At 38.1% G+C, this 21,206-nt stretch overlaps 1 protein-coding gene across 3 annotated transcripts in view; it reads left to right on the top strand.

Annotated features, from left to right (window-relative positions):
* ptpn4b (protein tyrosine phosphatase non-receptor type 4b) overlaps positions 1–16,521 on the top strand; it is a 72,885-nt gene extending 56,364 nt beyond the window's left edge. For all 3 annotated transcript variants that reach the window (XM_022668207.2, XM_022668206.2, XM_007257085.4), the window contains exons 21-27: positions 4,946–5,036; positions 5,691–5,752; positions 5,915–6,061; positions 9,259–9,387; positions 10,218–10,366; positions 11,066–11,201; positions 12,720–16,521. In XM_022668207.2, the coding sequence (XP_022523928.2) occupies positions 4,946–5,036; positions 5,691–5,752; positions 5,915–6,061; positions 9,259–9,387; positions 10,218–10,366; positions 11,066–11,201; positions 12,720–12,902 (897 nt within the window). In that variant the 3' untranslated portion in view covers positions 12,903–16,521. The remainder of the gene's footprint in view (positions 1–4,945; positions 5,037–5,690; positions 5,753–5,914; positions 6,062–9,258; positions 9,388–10,217; positions 10,367–11,065; positions 11,202–12,719) is intronic.
* Positions 16,522–21,206: the final 4,685 nt, after the last annotated feature.

Raw genomic sequence — 21,206 nt, 5'->3', positions numbered from 1 at the left:
AAGCATTGTCCTATTGAAATTGTGGATTTTTTTCTTTATTTTTACAGTTAAATTATATATAGAGTCTTCCCCATTTAAATAGTAATGTATTTTTCACATTATAAGGTGCACTATTAATAAACGTCTATTTTCTGGTCTATTTTCATACATAAGACGCACCGAATTATAGAGCAATGTTTACTTAACTTATCTTAGCTTTAAAGTTAGCTGTAAAGCTAAGGTAACTTAAGTAAAGAAAACTGTAATTCTTAAAAAAAAAAAAAAAAGCTGGATGTTAATCTACACAGATTTCTCCCCTTAAACCGTTTATTTGGGTGAGTAAAGTGCTTCTGTTTATTTACATTAAGCTTAGATTTTCAGATTTTCTCTAAGACTGGGTGCAGAAGCATTAGCAGCTAACCGCTAGTGCTAGCCACGGTCTACTACAACCATGGTCGCGCAGGCTACTGTTCGATAAACTCTCCTCTAAATGACGAAAGAGCTGATGCTTAGCGAGGTTAGCGGCTAATACTAATGCTGCTCCAGCAGCGCTAGTCGTGGTTAGCAGCAGGCTACAGAACGATAATACTCACCTCTGAACGGGAAAAGGGCTAGCGTTTAGCGCGGTTAGCGGCTAATGCTAAAACTCCTGTATAACGCTGTACTTCAGCGAAGTGGCTTTACTGCTTCTTACAACCTGACTGGAAAAATACATACAATAATAATAAGGTGATGATGATTTTTGGGAAAATTAAAGGATTTTATGTGCGCCTTATAGTGTGAAAAATATAGTAACCTAAATAATCGGATTTAATGAGCCCCACCGGGCTGGTTAATGTGTTTTGAGTCCTCACTGTGTTGTAGAGTCATAATGTGATGGTTAACTCTTGTAAAATTTATATGATTGCCATTAATTAAAAACAAATATTTTGATTTTACTGTTATCTTCGCACTATAAGGCGCACCTAAATTCCTTTAATTTTCCTAAAAATTGTTAGTGCTCCTTTTAATCCGGTGCGCCTTATTTTATAAATTTTACCAGTCAGGTTGTAAATAGCAGTTTAGTCACTCCGTTGAAGAACCGCTAACTATCCGCTAACCAGGGCTAGCGCTAGTGGTTAGCTGCTAATGCTAATGCTGCTTCAGCCAGCCTTAGTGGAAATCTAGAAATCTAAGCTTACTGTAAATAAACAGAAGTACTTTACTCACCCAAATAATACGTTTTTAGGAGAGAAATCTGTGTAGATTAACATCCAGCGCTCGTTTGACTTTTCTTACAGTTTTTGTTTGTTTGTTAGCTTAGCTTTACTTAACTTGGTTAGCTACCCACCACCACCCAGTGGCGTGACCTGCTGAATTAGAAGTTCCTTATAGTGTCTCTTAAAATGTGCCTTATAATCTGATGTATGAAAATAGACCAGAAAAATACGGTATATTTTAAAGAATGTTGCCTTTTTTATGGTTTTCCAAAATAATGACTTACTAAGACCAACTAATTTGCCTAACTTGTTGCTTGTGGTTATTATCTAAGCAAACCACTCTCTGAATCTGAATGATTTCGAATAACTGAGCTGTGAAAGATGTCAGATGTTTATGGTCAATAAAACCATGTTTTCCATATGTCTGATAGCTGCTGTGTGTGATAGCAGTGGCAGTTCACCGATTAGCAGTGCAGCGTGTGTTTACAGCAGATGTGAGAACGTTTTGGCGTGAGTTGAGAGTGTGTGTGGGCACGTAGCATTGATGTACGGTGGCTGTTTTCTGAAGTGACAGCAGTGAATTCTTACAGAGAAAAGAGTCTCTCCTGACAGTTAAACAAAAAGCTAGTGGACAACAGTTAATACAGTAAATGCTATGAAGGGGATTTGTTTTCTAGGAAAGCGTTAAGAGTAAGTGGAGCACTGCAGGTGTAAGGAGCTTCAATTCATAGACAAACATAGATAGAAATGCAGCATGTTCATCTGTATTTTGTAAAGGTCAACAGTGAGGTAACCTTCTGATCATTCACAGCAACTGTGACCTTATAGTTCTCTTTTTTCTTTGCAAGGGAAATCGTACTGTAAGCATCCAAAAACTTTTGGAGCGAAAACTCCAAGTTCATTAACACTCTTTGGGCCCTATCGTACATCCTGTGCAAGGCGCATTGCGAGGCGCATTCCTATCTTACACCCAATCAGCAGTCTATTTTCACACCTTGTGCCCACCTTGAGTGTGGGAGTTTAGGAGTAAATATACCCTGTTAAGTGTGGTGGTCTGGAAGTGTGGTGCATTCAGGCAAATTTCTGTCGTGTTTCTATTTTAGTGGCGGAAAACACATGAGCTCCACTGACTGAAATTTAACCTAGACTACACTCAATCATCAGAATCCATTCTTATAGGTGCTCCCAGCGTGCGTACACCCCTGCTCATTAATCACAAACAAATAGGCGTGGACGCACTGCAGAGCGCAAACCCGACTTTTAACTCAACAATAAACAGAATAAAGAATAGAATAACATTGCTGTTCCCTTAAATGAGCTGCTGGCGTACCTTTACAGCATGAGCACGCAGATCAGTATCCTCTGCTGAGACGCACAAAGTGCTGCGCTGTTAAGATATGAATGCGCCAAAGTCAGAGCTCACCTGCCTCTCAAAGGGGACACACTGATTGGATTATTTCTCATCATGCCCAAAACACACCCATGATTAATTAAGAGATTTAGTTCATGCCTTTTATGCGTTTAGAGCTGTGCAAGGCGTATTTTTTTAAACCCTCAGGATACCAAAGATGCAACGACACACCCAGATCCAGCTGCGCAATCTGCAATTGACGGGTGCTCTATAGATCACTAAAATAGCACCCTTTAACTCACTCATTAAGTCATTGTTTTTCAGTTTAACCCTGCACATTTTAGAGTTTTCTTTACTTTAACACAACCACTGCAGCTGAGAGAGGTTTTATTACTGAACAAATTAGTTGAATCAGGTGTTTTGAGAAAATGAAACCAGGTACCAGGACCAGGATTATGAAACATTTAGTCAAATCCTTCTGAATTGCTCATTCAGCAAATAAACCACTCAATTTCTCACTCCTGTATTTACTGATCTGTTGTCTCACTCAGTAGATCAGTAGTTTAGTAAATAACATACAATAACAAACTGTTATAACAGTTTATATTTTATGCCAATGATTTCTGTGTGATGCCACAGGCCTTGGTTATGTAGTGAACTGCATTTATTTCCACATAATATCATTTCCTGTCGTTCTGATGCAGGCTCTGATATTTCCTGTTTGCTGAGTTTGCTGTTTCTGTAGCACGTTTCGCACACACTGTGCCGGAGGTCTGCAGTGTTCTGCTGCTGCTGCTGCTGCTGCTGTAGCACGGCTGGTTACACTCATTAACAGCTTAGAAATGATCAGCTGTGTCAAACCAGGTGTGCAAGACCATAGAAAAAAAAAAGGAAAACACAGAACGGTGCACTGCAATTTGGGAAAGTTTTTTTTTTTTTAAATTTACTTACTTAAAAACAGCTTATTAGTGAAAGGCTGGCCAAAACTAAGATTATGTTTCAACACTTCAGACACTTAAAGTATTCTACATGACCTCATTCAGTTTCTGTCAGCACCTTCCCCAGGGAAATCCCACTGACTGTCTCTGGGTAATTCGTTTAGCTCAGGTATCACCTGTGTTGGCAGCGTTTTGAGGATAGGAAGACTCGCTCAGGTACAAATTACCTACAGCCAGTCGCATCGTGACTAATCCATAAAAATGGCACCTATATAAGTAAAGTTCAGACAGTGACAGGTGAAGAAAAAAAGTGTATATTTCTCAACCTATCAATATTTTAAGTTTGAATGTCCTTTAAAAGGGTGTAATTCATTATTATGCTATTACATTAGCAGGGTATAGAGGCCATTAAATGGTTAATTTAAAATGACACATCATTTGTCATAATTATTTCTGGAACAATGAAATACACATATTAAGATCATAATTGTACAGTTTTGGCTGTGTAATTTCACCTAACTTCCTATGGAAATTACATATATTTTATTAAAATAATTTCAATTTTAATCCCCTCAGATTTTAACACATTTAAATTCATTTAACCTCCTTTAACATGTGTGGACATCACATTTTGGGTTGTCTAGACCACAACACTTAATCTTGTTGTACAAGGGCCTGGTGTCCTCTTATGAGGCCTTCATACTGTCACCTAGTGGTGGCAGAAGAGTTAAACGTGATACAGTTTTGATTTTGTTCAGAAATTTAAATGAACAGTAAATGCAGTTAATGATTTTTTTCGCTTTGTTATGTCTTTGTGGGGCTCAAAGGGGCACAGTTGTTGTTTCTACTTTTGTTTTGCTCTCACTCAAAAAATGCTCCTGTGTTCAGGCACAAAATAAATGTTTTGCACATCATTACTAATTGCGACTTCATTGTGTTCTATCTAAATATAAAACTAAAGTCCTCATATGTGGACATCATTGTTCTCAAAAACTGCATCATGTAAAAAGATACTTCTTTGTTTTTTATGCTAGTAAGGTTCCAATTAGCCCAAACAATGCCATGCAAGAGTCTGGGTCTTGGAGGTTAAATATTGGAGGTTAAATGTTTTTTTTTTAAAATATCAAATAAAATCCATTTATTCAGCCTTTGTATTGCACTGCTGTTTGTAATCGGAGAATGTTTTTGCTTCTACAAGTTTGGCATGCTGCAAACTGCACTGTGTAAATATGGTGCGCTATAAACACCTAAAATATAATATTACTTAACCTCCTTAGTCCACATACATGACTCTGTATCTCTCAGCCTGTTTTTTTTTAGGGGGGGCTTGAGGTGCACATTTTACTTCCTAACTGTAGGGGAGCTCAGGAGCAAGAAATATTTTTTTTTTTGCTCCATAAAACAGAACTTTTGTTGCTAGGTAAATTTTGTAAATCATTTGTAAATATTTCTTATATTTTTTTATTTTACTTTTACAGCAACTATATCGGAAAAGGCCTGGAATGTCCATGTCGTGTGCCAGATTGCCTCAGAACGTCTCCAAAAATCGCTATCGAGACATCTCTCCATGTAAGCATGTGCACTCAATATATACAGCTCTGGAAAAAAGTAAGAGACCACCTAAAAATCACATTTCTTTGATTTTACCAAATTGAAAACCTCTGAAATATAATCAAGAGGAAGACGGATGATCACAAGACATCAAACCAAACTGAACTGCTTTTTGCACCAGGAGTGGAATAAAGTTATCCAAAAGCAGTGTGTAAGACTGGTGGAGGAGAACATGCCAAGATGCATGAAAACTGTTATTAGAAACCAGGGTTATTCCACCAAATATTGATTTCTGAACTCTTAGAACTTTATGAATATGAAGTTCTTTTCTTTGCATTATTTGAGGTCTGAAAGCTCTGCATCTTTTTTGTTATTTCAGCCATTTCTCATTTTCTGCAAATAAATGCTCTAAATGGCAATATTTTTTTTTTTGGAATTTGGGAGAAATTTTGTCCGTAAGTTATAGAATAAAACCACAATTATTTTTTTTCTCAAACATATACCCATAAATAGCAAAATCTGAGAAACTGATTTAGACCAGACAGGTCTCTTAATTTTTTTCCAGAGCTGTATATAAATTCCAGTTTTTTGTCTCTGTATCTGTATCAGAATCCTTTAAAATTGCTGGAATATTCTGAAGCACAAGCTCTTTGTTTTTTGCCTTTTTTGCAGATGATACAACACGAGTCGTCCTGAAGGGAACAGAGGATTACATCAATGCAAATTATATCAATGTGAGTACTGTCATCCAAGAACCTTACAAATGCAAACGAACGGCTGGTTTTCAAATGGAGATAAGACAGGCAGAAAAAAAAGAGATTTTTAGTTATTTACAGGATGGTACATCCTCCTTTCTGCACTGATGTCTGATGTGTTTTGTGTGTTGTCCTGGATAGATGGAGATCACAGGGGGTGGTGGGGTGAGGCGCTATATCGCCTGCCAGGGACCGCTGCCCGGCACCTGCGGGGACTTCTGGCAGATGGTGTGGGAGCAGAGCGCCACCCTAGTGGTCATGCTCACTACGCAGGTGGAGCGCGGCAGGGTACGTATCACAACCACTCAGCTAAAACATACAGATTTTAACACTTTAAACATTAAATATGAATGTGTGCAACTTATCCCAAATGGGTTCGGTCTATCAGCCAAGACATGCTTAATTATGTAAATGTATTAATACATTTTTTTCTCAGTTAGGTTAGGAACTGTAAGGCTAAGATGAATTTCTTGGCCAGGGTCTTAAATATTTAGATGGTTTTGCCACTAAAAATATAATATAATCCACCCACTGAGTAAATACTGTATGTCCTCATGAGAGACAGGAAAAATGTTTTAACTTTTTATATGATTTTGTTAATATAATTCAAGTATTTTGGTTACAAAATATGTTTTTTGGCCCTTGTAAATGTCTTGTGTTGCTTAATCTCAGAATTTAGGGGCTTTGCAATGGGAGTGTATTTACTTTTTTGTGGATTTCATGAACATCAAAAAGTTTCAACTTATCCCACATTGTTTCAATCAGTCAATCAAGACATGGTTAGTTATTAAAGGTATTAATTTATTTTTTCCTAAATTAGGTTTAGGAACTACAAGACTAAGCTGACTTTCTTGGCCAGGGTTTTAAATCTTTAGATGGTTTTGCCACTAAAATTGTACTAAAAGAAAAAAGGTTTTAACACTTATATTTTATAGAAACCTTTTATAGGATTTAAGTATTGTGGTTAAAATATATATGCTTTTTGGCCCCTGTTGAGGTATTGTGTTGCTTGGTCTCAGAATTCAGGGGCTTTGCAATGGTATTGTATAATTTTTTCTGTGGATTTCATGAACATAAAAAAATTGGAAGGTGAAGAAATACATCTAAGCACTAACATTCATGCAATATGGTACTTTATTTTTCAAAATGTTAATCGTTTGGCCTCATATGGAGACACTGCTTATATCATCTAGTGGTCACATGACAACATTACACTCAATTGATTGAAAACAAGAGGGCAGGAATCCCAGTCAAACGTTTCTACAGCCAGTACAGACAGAAACCTGAGCCAGATGAAAAAATCTCATCAAATTATATGTTTGAATATAAGCTAATTTATTTTCTTCACTGTAGAAAACTACAATTTCGTTTTTGGTCCTTCTAATCCAAATGACATGGATAATTTTTAAATGTCAAAAAAAAAACTATTATCCTCATAAAAGGACTTTGTCTTTGCATAGGAATTCGTTTTTACAAAAAACAGTTTACAGGTGCTGGTCAACGAATTAGAATAATTTGAAATAGTGCAATCATGAAATTCTTTGAATGCATTTTTTGTGCAGAAAGCAAATCAGGTGTTCACCGCACCTGTCCTACTCGTTAGACTAATCACAGAACTCGTTACCTGGAAAAAAAATTGCTCAGCTGAGCTTTCCAAAAGGCCCATTTAGGCCATTTAACTGTGACACTGTTGTTTTATTGAATTAGAATAATGGAGAAACCGTTTCATTGAATTAGAATAAATGCTCGAATTTTTGTTTTCTGTGAAGAGTGTTCACTGTGCAGTATAAAGTCAGGGTTGAGTAGAATTTCTAAGTTGTAAAATCAATCATGGGTAAGCAGCCCGACCTCTCAACCGGAATAGTGGCTCAAATTCAAGCCCTTCGCCAACAAGGCTTGACCCAAACTAAAATTGCTGAGCAGCTCGGCATCAGCCAGTCTTCCGTCTGCAAAGCTCTCTAGAAAAACTGCAGCAAGCGCACCAACTGTTCCGGCGTCTGAAAAACTTCTGCTCGCAACAACAAGCAGCTGAGAAAGATCGCAGTCAGCAACCGGTTCAAGTCCACTTCCGAGCTCACCGACTTGTGGAACAAGCAGACCGGCGCTGACGTCTCCAGATCAACCACTTACCGTCGTCTGCGCGAACTCGGCTTCAAATCTCACGTTCCAGCAGTAAAACCGATGCTGAACAAGAAACAAATGGAGAAACAGCTGAAGTGGGCCAAAGAACACGGCGAGTGGACTGCTGAAGACTGGCAGAAAGTGGTCGTCAGTGACGAATCACGCTTCTGCATCTCCTTCGGTGACCAAGGTCCTCGTGTCTGGCGTCGTGGTGGCGAAACCTACAACCACGAGTGCGTGAAAAGATCCGTCAAGTTTCCCCAGAGCGTTATGGTCTGGGGATGCATGTCCGCTCAAGGTGTAGGGAAACTCTGCTTCCTCAAGAAGACTGTCAATGCTGCCGTATATCAAGATGTTCTGGAAATGTTCCTGATTCCGACTGTTGAGGAACAGTTCGGCGAAGAAGACTTCATATTTCAACAGGATCTTGCACCGGCTCATGCGGCAAAGTCGACCAAAGATTGGTTCACTAAAAAACAGCTTGAAGTTTTGGCATGGCCGGCCAACTCGCCTGACCTCAATGTCATTGAAAACCTTTGGGCCATCGTCAAGCGGAAAATTCGCAACAGAAAGCCTACTACGCTGGACCAACTGAAGCAGAACATCGCCACTGCCTGGGAAGCTGTGAGTGCAGAAACTTGCGACAAGCTGGTCAAATCGATGCCACGGAGACTTCAGGCAGTCATACAAGCCAAGGGGGCAGCCACAAAATACTGAGAAAGTGATGATTGTAATTATAATAAAAATTATTCTAATTCAATGAAACGGTTTCTCCATTATTCTAATTCAATAAAACAACAGTGTCACAGTTAAATGGCCTAAATGGGCCTTTTGGAAAGCTCAGCTGAGCAAATTTTTTTCCAGGTAACGAGTTCTGTGATTAGTCTAACGAGTAGGACAGGTGCGGTGAACACCTGATTTGCTTTCTGCACAAAAAATGCATTCAAAGAATTTCATGATTGCACTATTTCAAATTATTCTAATTCGTTGACCAGCACCTGTATTTTTTATACTTCTTTGGTCATATTCAACACAAATAGATAGGAGAAAATGTTAAAATGCACACCAAGAAAAGGTCCAGGTCTCAGGAGATAAAGCCCTCTGCTTCCCAAATATGAAAACCGGGTAAAGATAGAAAATGTCCTACTGTCTCTTGTAGATGACACTGAATAAAAGCTGTGGTTTAAAAGGTTACATGTACATTTTTAAATTAAATCAAGAATGATCCTTTTTTGGTTACACAAATTGATTAAAGGCAAAAAACAGTAAACTAAGCAAACTTAGCTAACACTGTGAGTTTCTCCTATGTGCTTTATTTTTCTATATATCTCTCTACACAAAACTGACCTACCCGTCTCCTCTAGGTGAAGTGTCATCAGTACTGGCCCAACGTTTCTGCAACTGGTACCTATGGTGGCTTTCAAGTGACGTGCATATCTGAGGATGGGAACTCTGCGTACCTGCTCCGAGCTTTGACACTCACACACCTGGAGGTAAACTTTTTTTAAGTACTAAAAATAGCAAATTCTTGCATTATTTTTGTACATTTCGCAGCAAATAAACAGTAAAACTAGTGATGTCAATCGATTAAAAAAAGAATTAAATGAATCAAAATAGAATTCTGTGATTAATTACAGTTATTACAGTCTTCCTTTAGAGTAAGCTTTTGATAATGGGTATTTAAATGTGGATAAAAGAATCAGTGTTAGAAACATATACTTATAAACCCTTAAAAATAACTGAATTAATCACAACAATATTCTGTGACCAAATAAAGGATAAAATTATGATTGCATTTTAAATTTTTTGGGAAGGGCACAAAAATAATGGTGTAGTATGTTTTACACCTGGAATACTAGATGCTTTTTTTTACTGTATTATAATTTCTCAGGTTAGATTTACCGTATTATATTATCTCAGGGTAGGTTTGATGCTTTTTAAGCTAGAATATTGTGAGTTTAACTGAGAGTTTTAATGGAGGAAATAAACGCTAGTTTAGCACCATATTCCACACTCAAACTGTTTATGCATATCCAGGCTTTGTCAATTTTGTCATGTGATTAATTTGTGTAAAAAAAATGGTCAAAGTTTCCAGATTAACTGCATGCGTTAACGCGGTAATGTTTACAGCCCTAAATAAAACATGTAAATATTGGTGACAGAACTGTTGTATTAATAAAAGTCTGTTTTTATGATACTAGCCTTTATACCCAAACCTTAAAACGCTGTTTAAACGACTGTTGAGCCAAAATATGATTTGTTTATGTGTGTGTGTGTGTGTGTGTGTGTTTATGTGTGTGTGTGTGTTTGCGTGTGTGTGCAGAGTAAAGAGGAGAGGCAGCTTTGCCAGATGCAGTACATGGCTTGGCCTGATCACGGTGTCCCGGACGACTCCACCGACTTCCTGAACTTTGTTAGTCTGGTTCGCAGCAAACGAGGCGACTCGCAGGAAGCTGTGGTGGTGCATTGCAGGTCAGATCTTCATAAACATCACAAAAGCATTACCACAGAATTTCACACCTTTCACCACCTTACATGACCTACTTACACTACTGATCAACTCCACTGAAAGCCTTACAAGCATTAATCCCGTAATTAAGTTCTGTTACTTTGAATATCTGAGAAAAACATAAGGTACAACAGGTACATACAGGTATACTGTGACTCCTCAAACCTTGTTTCAACATTGAGCAGACATGAGCTCCTTTAAGAAACTTTAAACAATAAAAAATTGGTATAAAAAAAGAAGTAATCTAGCTTAACAAATGAAGAGTTTAATATGTGTTGAGTCGCTTTATCTTATTGAAGAAGGTGTAGAATAACCTGAAGGTGCGTCTCTACCAAGATGTTGCAAGGGTATGTAACGTAAAAAATAATAATTTCAAAAGGTTAGTGAAAAATGCATTGTTTGTGTAAATGTAAACCAGGGTGCCTGTCTCTGCTCATTGCTATCGTACATCTTGCCAACAGTCTATTTTTACGCCTTGTAACTGTGCTGTTAAAATAGCGACATTTTTTTTTTTTTTTTGAGGATGTTAAAGAAATGTTTAATCTTAAATGAATCTTTATGCTTTTTGTTTGTGAAATCAGGTTATCACTTACAAGCTTAGCTGTTAGTAGCTCCGGCTTGTTGACACCTAATCCTTCCCTTGTCTCGTTCTCGTTGTGCAGTGCTGGGATTGGTCGGACGGGAGTTCTCATCACTATGGAGACAGCGATGTGTTTGATCGAGCGGAGTCAGTCTGTGTATCCGTTAGACATCGTGAGGACCATGAGAGACCAGCGCGCCATGATGATTCAAACTCCAGTGAGTGAGAAACCTGGACCTGGCAGAGATCCAGAGAGCAGCGATTCTAAAGATCTGATTTAGGAACAGAGAGAGTAATGTAGCGATGATGTCATACGCCTCATTTCTGATTCTGCATGTTCAGCTTTATCTGATAAACTAAAGCAGTGAGGTTTTTAGCTGTTAGGATTCTGCAGATGCTCACATTGCGTAGCTGTAGCCTTGGAGACACTTATATTAGAGGGCTGTAAAACATTTCGGGAACAATGGGGCAGATTTACAGTGGCATTCCTAGCAGATTTCTTCACTTCAGAGTTCTTTTCCGGAATTAAGGTTTACCAGCTTGTTTTATATTAGAATAATATATGGTGCTACCTAGGCTTGTCATGATAATTACATTGTTAATTGCTCATACAATATATAGGCAAGACCTCAATAACATTTTGCTGTTCTGAATAATTATAACCCTTATGTTTAGGAGGGATGTACGATATGTATATAAAATGTGAGATAATGCTGTTGGATATTCCGATATCGATTAAAAAAAACAACAAATTGAGGTCTAAATTAGTCTAAACTCAAAGGTTTTTTGACACATGGCTGCACTAAATTTTCACAAGATAAGAATTAGTCTAGTGTGTGCGTTCACTGTGCACTTCTACCTCACTCTACCTTAATATACCTGAATTTACCTCACTCTGCCTCACTCTACTTTGCTCTACCTTCCTCTATTTCGCTCTACTTTGATCTGCCTCACTCCACCTCCCTATACTTCGCTCTACTTTATTCTCTCACTCTACCTACATTATCAGTTTCAGCAAATGCTCTTAAAATGTAATTTTAAGAAAAGTAAAAAGTAATTGTGACAGGCCTAGTTAGTTCATTCATTACCATATTTAAATGTTTATACTTTATATTTTCAGTCAAGAATATTTAAGCTTCATATGTTCACTTATAACTGAGAGAGATTTACAATGACCCGAAATGATATAAATGTTTCCAGAATGTTTGGGGAGTGGTTTTAAATAATACCAGTCCCTGTTCAATCATAATTGATATTTCATATTATATTTCAGTTGAATCTATTGTCTTTTATTCTTTATAATGCTTGTAAATTATGATGCATGTGACAGACAGCCTGTGTTTTTTGTTCTTCTATTCTTCTACGTCTTCCTCCCTCCTTTCTGTCTTCTTGTTTTAGATGCTTTGGTGCTAGTTCATATTTCTGAATGCATATTATTATTAGCATATGTGTTGTTTTTTGTGATACCTTAGAAATAAAGTATATTAAATAAATTAGAGTGAGGAAAGAGAATTCAACTGCTGTTCTGTCTGTCTGATTCATAAGAACTGGGGTCAAAACTTCTTTTTCATTTAATCTTGCCTGTGATTTTTGTAGCATTTCTATTCATTCAACCCATAACGATATTGTTCCATATTTACATTATGTAAAAAATACAGAATATACAATTATTAAGTATTCTAATTTGCGACAATCGTTCGTCTTCATCGGCTGGTTTTATCTGTGTTCTTCTGCAGAGCCAGTACCGCTTTGTGTGTGAGGCCATTCTGAAGGTGTATGATGAGGAGATGGTGAAGCCCCTGGAACTGCCAGAGCCGGCAGAGCCGCCGGAACCGCCAGAGCAGCCGACCTGCGAAGAAGAAGAAGAGGAGGAGGAGGAGGACGAGGAAGAAGAGGAGGAAGAAGAGGAGGAGGACTGAAGAGCTGTTCTCTGCCAGGCTCTCTGCTGTACCACTACTGCCTGTGACAACTGCAGCCAGCTCTCCCTCGCCCCCTGCTGGCCCCCGCCAGCAGAACTGAAGCCTGCAAACTGGAACACAGGCGACAAAGCACTATTTGCACTTTATGTTAACAAACGACGACTTATAAGGGGATTTACTAGAAAGACAAACGCATCAGGTTATCGCATAAGCATAGATTTATAACAACGAGAAACATTCAGGGTGGAGAAGAAAAAAAAAAGAAAAGAAAAAACTGAATGGAGCGTAAGATGACGTGCTTGACGTGCTGACTTGCTGTAGTGCCATACACTGAAACGAGCCACAGTCCGCTATTTATTTTATTTTATTTTTTGTATTGGGCTTTGAGGGCCCTTGCCCTCCCTCCCCTCTCTCTTTCTCTCTCTCTCTCTTTTTATTCCTCTCTTTATCGCCACAGTAAATCTGTCAGTACTTTGAGCTTTCAAGCCTCTGAAATCTCCCTTTAGCGGAGTCCTGCACAAGTACTCTGTGAGAAATACGTATTCAGAGAGTATTCAGCTTTTGACGGTACTCTTTTCTTAAAAGCTTAAGCTTCTCCGAGGCCTCGAAAAACAAAAAGGAAAAAAAAGACAGTACTACTGCTTTGACGTGCACTGTTTTTCCTCTAGAGCCCGCCGTGTGTCCATCCCAGGGCTCTTGAGCCATTGTAAAACTATTCGTATATAAATCCGTATAAAGGCCAGCAGCTAGGATTCCAGCTATACTGTATACAGTATGAAAAACAAATAATAATGTGAAGAAAAGAAAAAAAAAAACAAACCTGATGTGCTGCTGTAACAGTGTGTGATTTTGCCCACGAGACACCAGATCAGATCAGGCCGACTGGTTTGGCTTCCTGTCTCACAGTTTCTAGAGCACATGGTTCAACCCAGTCATTACAAAGCTTCTAAATCAATAGTTCCCCCACCCAGCTGTTGCAGTTGGATTTCAGCACCTACTTATCTCTTATTTGGTCGACTTGAACTTTTGAGGCCTCAACAGTGGAGGGAACTCTTCTTCTTTTGTGTAAAGAAACTATGGAGTCTTCTGCGTTGCGTTTCAGCGTGCAAATATCTGTTCAGCATTCAGACTGCTGGTGAAGATGATGAGCTAGTTGTATCAGATTATCATGTATCTTTTATTTTGTAAAACACAACCCTTCATAGCCCATTATTTTGGCTTTTAAACTAAGAAAAGTACTCACGGTTCATACACATTTTAACCAATGATGACTTTCAGTGACTTTTCCATGCCTTCAAGGGACATTTTCATGACCATACGATTTTTAAAACATCAGAGCAGACATAGACAATAAATTCAAAAATCAACTAAAATTAATTTGATAAAAATGTTGACACCCAATCTTTAATAATAAAACGTGTGTCAGATCCTTAGAGCTCTATTGTGTAGGGTTAAATTACTGAAATAACTCAAAATAGATTTTCTCCATCGATAAACAAAAACACAAAGACTTGTAGACCAAATTTCTATGACTTTTCCAAAATTTTCTGGGTATTTTTATTTTTCCAAAACTTATGCAGGCCTAGAAATTGCTTTTTTCAAATTCCATGACTTTTCCAGGAATTTCATGGCCGTACGAACCCTGAGTACTTAAGATTCAGATTTGTACAAAATGCTGCCAATTCTGAATTGTCTGTAAGGTAGGCCAACACTGTTACACTTTTACATTGCTTTTTTCTGCTAAGTCTTCTTCTTCCTCTTCTCTTTCTTCTTCTTCTTATTATTATTAGGCCCCTTTACCTGGCTGGCTAACTAAACTTAAGTCTCTGCTTTTCTACCCAACCAACTGAGGAAAGAAAAGCATCTGCTTTAGGTCTGCAACTAACAACGACTATTTACATGCATCAGTTTCAGTTTTTTGATCAGTTTATTATGAATCTGTACTTAGTCTTAGTTGGTTTGCACAATGCTCTTCTAATCATATAAACATCTAAACACCTACAACCTATAAACAACACTGTTCTAAATCTATATGTTTGCAAAACTGCAAAAGGATTTAATTTTTTTTCAGGAGCATTAGAAACAGATTGTTTATGCTTGCTTTAAACATCACTGCAGCGTTTAATACTGCTGCAGGTTACTGAAATAATCTTTCACTTTGTTGTAATACAAGCATCAAATTAAGTACAGATCCTCTGCTAGACCTACTTTTTCCGCAAAAAAAAACAATATGGCTCCCATTTTCCAAGATGGCTACCTTTCTGTGTGTTCATTTTCCCTGAGTTTGGGATCACTGGATGGCTGCTTTTAGATATTCTAAAACGTGGAATGTTAATGCTCTGAATTTTAAACAATTAGTTAGTTAGTAGCTTGCTCTGGAATAGAGCTCAGTTACCTGAACTAATGGTGTACATCAATTTTGGTGGCCGTCGGGACACAGAAACTCTATGGCTTGAGCGGATGTGAAAATGCATAGGACTGATTGGAAGGAACAAAGGATTAAAAATGACAAATAGTTGAGTGCAGGTCAGTATAGCTGTGGATCATAGTTTGGGGACCTGCTATTAAAAAGTACATGCAGTTTGGTGGCTGTCAGACAAAAGGAAGACAGGGATTTGGCATGCATGAAAATGAATGAGAGTCAGTGGGAGGAAAGAGGAATGGAAATAAAATAACAAATAAAGAAGTGCAGGTCAAAACAACAGTGAATTTCTGCTTTCGGGCCTGCCCTAGGTTAGTGTATCTGATACAATACAAACTTCTTCCTCCCATCCATTATTATTTATTTTTTTTTTTTTAGGAGGGTGGGAGGGTGAAGACTAACACATGCTTCCTCTGATACATGTGAAATCAGCCTCCGCTTCTTTTCGAGCTGCTGCTGATGCAGCATTGCCGAGCAGCCAGCGCGCTCGGAGGAAAACACAGCGGCTCGGTTCCGGTACATCAGCTCACAGACGCCCTGTGTGGCGGTCATCACCCTAGGAGTGATGTGGGCCAATTGTGCTCCCTCTGAACGCCGGCAGCTTGATGGCAAAGCTGCATGAGCAGGGGTTCGAACCTGCGACCTCTCGCTCATAGTGGCAGCGCTTTAGACCGCTGTACCACGCGGTGCCCCCTTCTCATCCATTCTTATGGGAAAAAATATTCAAACTAACAACATTTTTACAAAAATGTGCATCCAATCAAAAATCTGTATACAAGGTTGCATTATACCATCAGACCAAACAATATGGAGTTAAAATGGTGTTGATATCTCGAAAACTGCAGGACTATTTACGCAACAACGAAAGTGACCACAGATAACAGTATAGTTGTGCATATAGCCATCATATTTTTTTTTTTTGGGAACAGAATTGTACACTGTAACCTTTATTCCACTTTTTTTTTAATGGCCACCAATTTGGATGTTAAGGTGCTTGCCACATGCTTTTCTAATCATGTAGGTCATGTAAGTCATTACTCATGCCAGATTTGGTGCTTGTAACACAAAGTAAACGATTCTTTTAAATATGGACTTAATCTGCAGCACTAAGGTGGATACAACACTTTAACAGGACATACAAGGCATCCCAAGAACTGGTGACAATGTAGAACCTTTAAATAAAAAACAATTTTTTTTTTTTTTTTTAAATGTTTACGTTTCTTTTATTTGTATGCAGACAGTATGAATGACAGTATGCATTTCAGGCCTGCAACACATTTCAAAAAAGTTGACCAGAAAAGCATTTACCACTTTGTATTGTGTTTTGGGTGTTAATTTGTTCTCTAACATATCTTAAGATATACAACAGTACAGAGTTTACTGTTTTTAATTTCACATTTTTCAGTTTTTGTAGCTACGCCCTTATATGATGTGATATTTCTACAGCTTAAACGTTTAAACTTAATTTAACCATTAAGTTTAGACACATCATTTTAAAATTGTCCTTTATATTCTAAAAAGCAGATGGCTGACCTCAGTTTTAGTGAATTAACATTATAAGCATTGCTTATAATAAGCTAACTAATCATAACAAGATTTGTTGCCAATCTTTTTTTTATTAGCAGTGTTATTAATGTAATCAGTCGGTTGTTGAAACCCTAATCTGCTTCAGGTAGAGGTGCTACAAGCCCAGCCAGCCCAATCCTAATCTGGATGCAGGTGGCCAACTAAAGTAATGGTGCTATAGGCCTGAGCCTGTAACTGCTCCAGGTGAAGATGCTATAGGTCCCACTCCTGTACCTGGCAAACTAAGGGTGTTTATGCACCTAATTCTGGACCAAGGTTCACGTTTGCGTTATGTTGTTTTGTAAAATTTAATCAGTTAGATTTGGCTTTACATTGCAGTTTAATGTACTAAATAATTTTGCTACATCCTGTTGTTATCTCTGCCTACAGCTCTGGAAAAACTTAAGAGATCACTTCAGTTTCTGAATCAGTTTCTCTGATTTTGTTATTTATAGGTATTTGTTTGAGTAAAATGAACATTGTTGTTTTATTCTATAAACCACGGACAAAATGTCTTCCAAATTCCAAATAAAAATATTATCATTTAGAGCTTTAATTGCAGAAAATGAGAAATGGCTGAAATAACAAAAAAGGAAGCAGAGCTTTCAGATCTCAAAAAATGCAAACAAGTTAATATTCATATTCAAGTTCAGAAATCAATATTTGGTGGAATAACCCTGATTTTAATTACAGTTTTTATGCATCTTGGCATGTTCTCCTCCACCAGTCTTACACACTGCTTTTGGATAACTTTATGCCTTTACTCCTGTTGCAAAAATTCAAAACCAAGTTCAGCTTGGTTTGATGGCTTGTGATCATCCATCTTCCTCTTGATTATATTCCAGAGGTTTTCAATTTGGTAAAATCAAAGAAACTCATCTTTTTTAACTGGTCTCTTTTTTTTCCAGAGCTGTATACTTGACACTGATTGGCTTGTAGAAGAAGTTCTTAGTTTGGCGAGTTGCCTTTCCAGGTGTTGTGCCGAACTCCTGATCCAACTTCCTTAAAGCCCCTTACATGCGCGTCACATAGAAGAATAATTGCAACACATACCTTCTATTTCTATTTATAAATAAGGTTTATAAAGTTACAGTAGATACAAGAATCACTGTTGTGCCCCTACTATTACGTGACATTTGCGCAATCATAGGGGAATCTTGGGGAATTTTGGCACAACACCATTTCTTTTTCTTCTTCTATTGTTTACTTTAACTTTGCAATTGGTGCAAAAGTGCTTTCACACTGCATGCAGCATATGAACCAGTCTAAGGCTACGTTCACATTACAAGCCACATTGTTCAAAATGAATCTGTGTGTAATGTGAACAATTCATTCGCACAATAATACGTGTATAAACATTGCCTTTTTCACCATCAACAAAAAAACATAATATTTTAAAAGAGACTTGCGTGCTTAAAAGCAAAAAGAAGCATGAATTCCGATTTGACCGTTCACATTCATGTCACAAGTGCATGGATCAGATACGTATCTGATTTAGGACTACATATGCAAGTGACTTAAATCTTGATCATGTTCACACAACCATGAAAAAATCTGATCTGAGCCACATTGAGCAAAAAAATCAATTTAAGTCACTTCAGCCTGGTAATGTGAACATACCCAAAGTGACTCAAATCTGATTTAAAAAAAAATCTTATTTGGCACATTCACACAGCCATAAAAAAAATCAGATCTGAGCCCACTTGAGCAAAAAATCAGATTTGGGTCACTTCAGTCTGGTAATGTGAACGTAGCCTAAAGGTCTGAACCACACAAGGTAGGTGTGAAAGCACCATTAGGTTAAGGTGCTATAAGCCCTGCCCTCTTACCTGCTTCAGGTAAGGGTGATATAAGCTCCATCCCAGATGGTTTTAGGTAAGGAATCTATTTGCCACATCCCTGTGCTTGGAGCTAGACCTGAACTTTTAAATGGCTAATTGAGGTAAATAATATAGGCCACACCCCCAAACCCCCCAAACGATATCCAGATAGATATGAAATGAAAAGATTTGACAGATTTGTTCTCTGCAGGCAGAGGCAGATCCCCCCAGCAACTGTTAGATTAATTGATTTATGAATTGATTGATTTGTTTATAACAAAAAAAAAACACTCACACATTTCTACTACGTGTTCTGTGAATGTGTATGTTGGCTGTATTTCCCTGTTAGGCACAGATCGTATTCATTATTATGCAACTTAAACATTTTGCTCTATAAACTCTTTGTCCTTAACTACTTTACCTACTTTATCCTCTGAAGGAACTGGAGAAATTATGTGACCAGCTACTGTTTTACTTTCCTACATACACAAGCCTGTCATAATATCATGACCACCTTCTTGTTACTAAACTTACTGTCCCCTTTTGTAAGCATGTAGAAGCACTTTGTAGTTTGTAGTTCTATTATTACAGGCTGTAGTTCTGTATCGGTTTCTCTGCATAGGTTATAATTATCCTCCTTTCACCCCGTTCCTCAATGGTCAGGACACTGACGTGGTGGAGGTTGGTTAGGGTGTTTTCACACCTGTAGTTGTTTTTTATGATCCGGATCAGTTGATGAGTGTAATCTCTCTCTGTTTGGTTTGGTTTCACACAGGCACAAACCTAAACGCACCAAAATGCGCTCCAATAAACTATACGAGCACAATTGTGCTCTCTGATTGGCCAGAGATGTCTGGCATGTGAGCAAGAAAGTAAATATAGTGAAAAGATTCTGTGTTCCAGCACGTATATCTGTATCTGTGCAGTGTGAAGCTGCTTTAACACAGAATGTTTTCAAACAATGTTTTCAGTAGGAGCAGTGAAGGCAGCACAGACAACACGTGTAAACAGCATGGAGCAGCAGAGACAGCGTTTGTTCCCAGCTGTGGTAATTAGCGTTATCTGGCTAATATATCAGATTAAACTGCTCTTATCAGCAGTTTAGCTCAAATAAAAGGAGCATATTTGATAGTTGAGTCGGATCAAGACCGGCTCATGCTCTCACCACAAGTAAACCATTTCAAAGTTTGTTTGGGACCGGACGGAGATCACCTCCACTAGCTGGTTTCAGCCCATTTTTTTGATACGCACCCGATTGCGATTACTGTTTTTTTACACCTTCTCTATCGAACCGCACTAAAGATACAAGCGAATCAGAGTCTGTTTTAACCGGACCAAATAGTGCTGGTGTGAAAATTCGTAGTGCCCTTAGAGTGTGCATTGCTGCTGGAGTTTTTAAACACTGAGTCACAGTCTAATCTTACAGACACTCCTACCTACCAGAAATTCCCTTTCAGTTGTCACATGAATTCCTCCCACAGCTGTAAATAGCCTGTAAATTTCTGGTTCGTGGACTTTTCTCAGTCCAGCAATGAATGACACGGGCGTGTTCAAAAACTCCAGCAGCACTGCTGTGTCTTTGTTCACTCATACTACTAGCATCAGTCTGATTAGCTGAAAATGAATGACCCACCACCATATTAATAGCTAGCTGCTCTGTGGTGGTCTCTCCTGTGGGGCCCTGACAAATAAAGAACAGAGTATAAGCAGGATAATAATAAAATATGCATAGAAACAGATACAGATAAATACTTAGTGCTCCTATGTGCTCAGTGGGGCTGATCATATGGACGATGATTGTAGAAACACTGAGGTGATCATAATATTGTAATTTGCCTGTGTATAAGCCCCTAATAATCCCCTTCTTATACTTATTATGTTCTTCATCCTCCCTCCCTGCTCTGTATTAACAAAGGCATTCCACACTGTATAAGGGACTTGGCTTCCAGGACCAACGCGTTTTTCACCCTAATGAATGTCCATCAAGCCAATACGCGAGCTTCCGTGTGTGTTGTGATGACTCTTGAGCTATAGATTTGCTATTGATATTGTGTTGGGACGATGGTATTTTTGTATTTTAAAGGGGGGGGGGGTAAAAAAAAAAAACCTTGGACAGCACTTTGCAGCTGACTGTAGTAGCCTGTCATGCTACTTATTCTTACTGTAGTTAACTGGAGAGGGGAGTCATGTTGAAATTATATTTATGTTGAAAATTTGTTAAATAGAGACACCTGTAGGGGAAACTCTTAACTACATAGTGTCACCTGTTAAATATTTGTAAATATGTTGTTATATATTAAAAGTGTTCTGAAAAGATTATGTTGTGTCTTGGATGTTGTAGTGTGTTAGCTGTTACCTGCCAACAGGTAGGAAATGGCTTTTAACGGTAATTATGAATGACAGCACCTTAGACCATCTGTACACCTGGTTTCGTCATACATCTCGAGCGACATTTTCACCATTCAATACATTAAATTGCCTGTAAATAATATAAAT

Source organism: Astyanax mexicanus, chromosome 23 (assembly GCF_023375975.1).
Source record: "Astyanax mexicanus isolate ESR-SI-001 chromosome 23, AstMex3_surface, whole genome shotgun sequence".
Classification (NCBI taxonomy): domain Eukaryota; kingdom Metazoa; phylum Chordata; class Actinopteri; order Characiformes; family Acestrorhamphidae; genus Astyanax; species Astyanax mexicanus.
The sequence above is the reverse complement of the archived record's forward strand: the minus strand, read 5'-3'. Positions and strand labels throughout refer to the sequence as shown.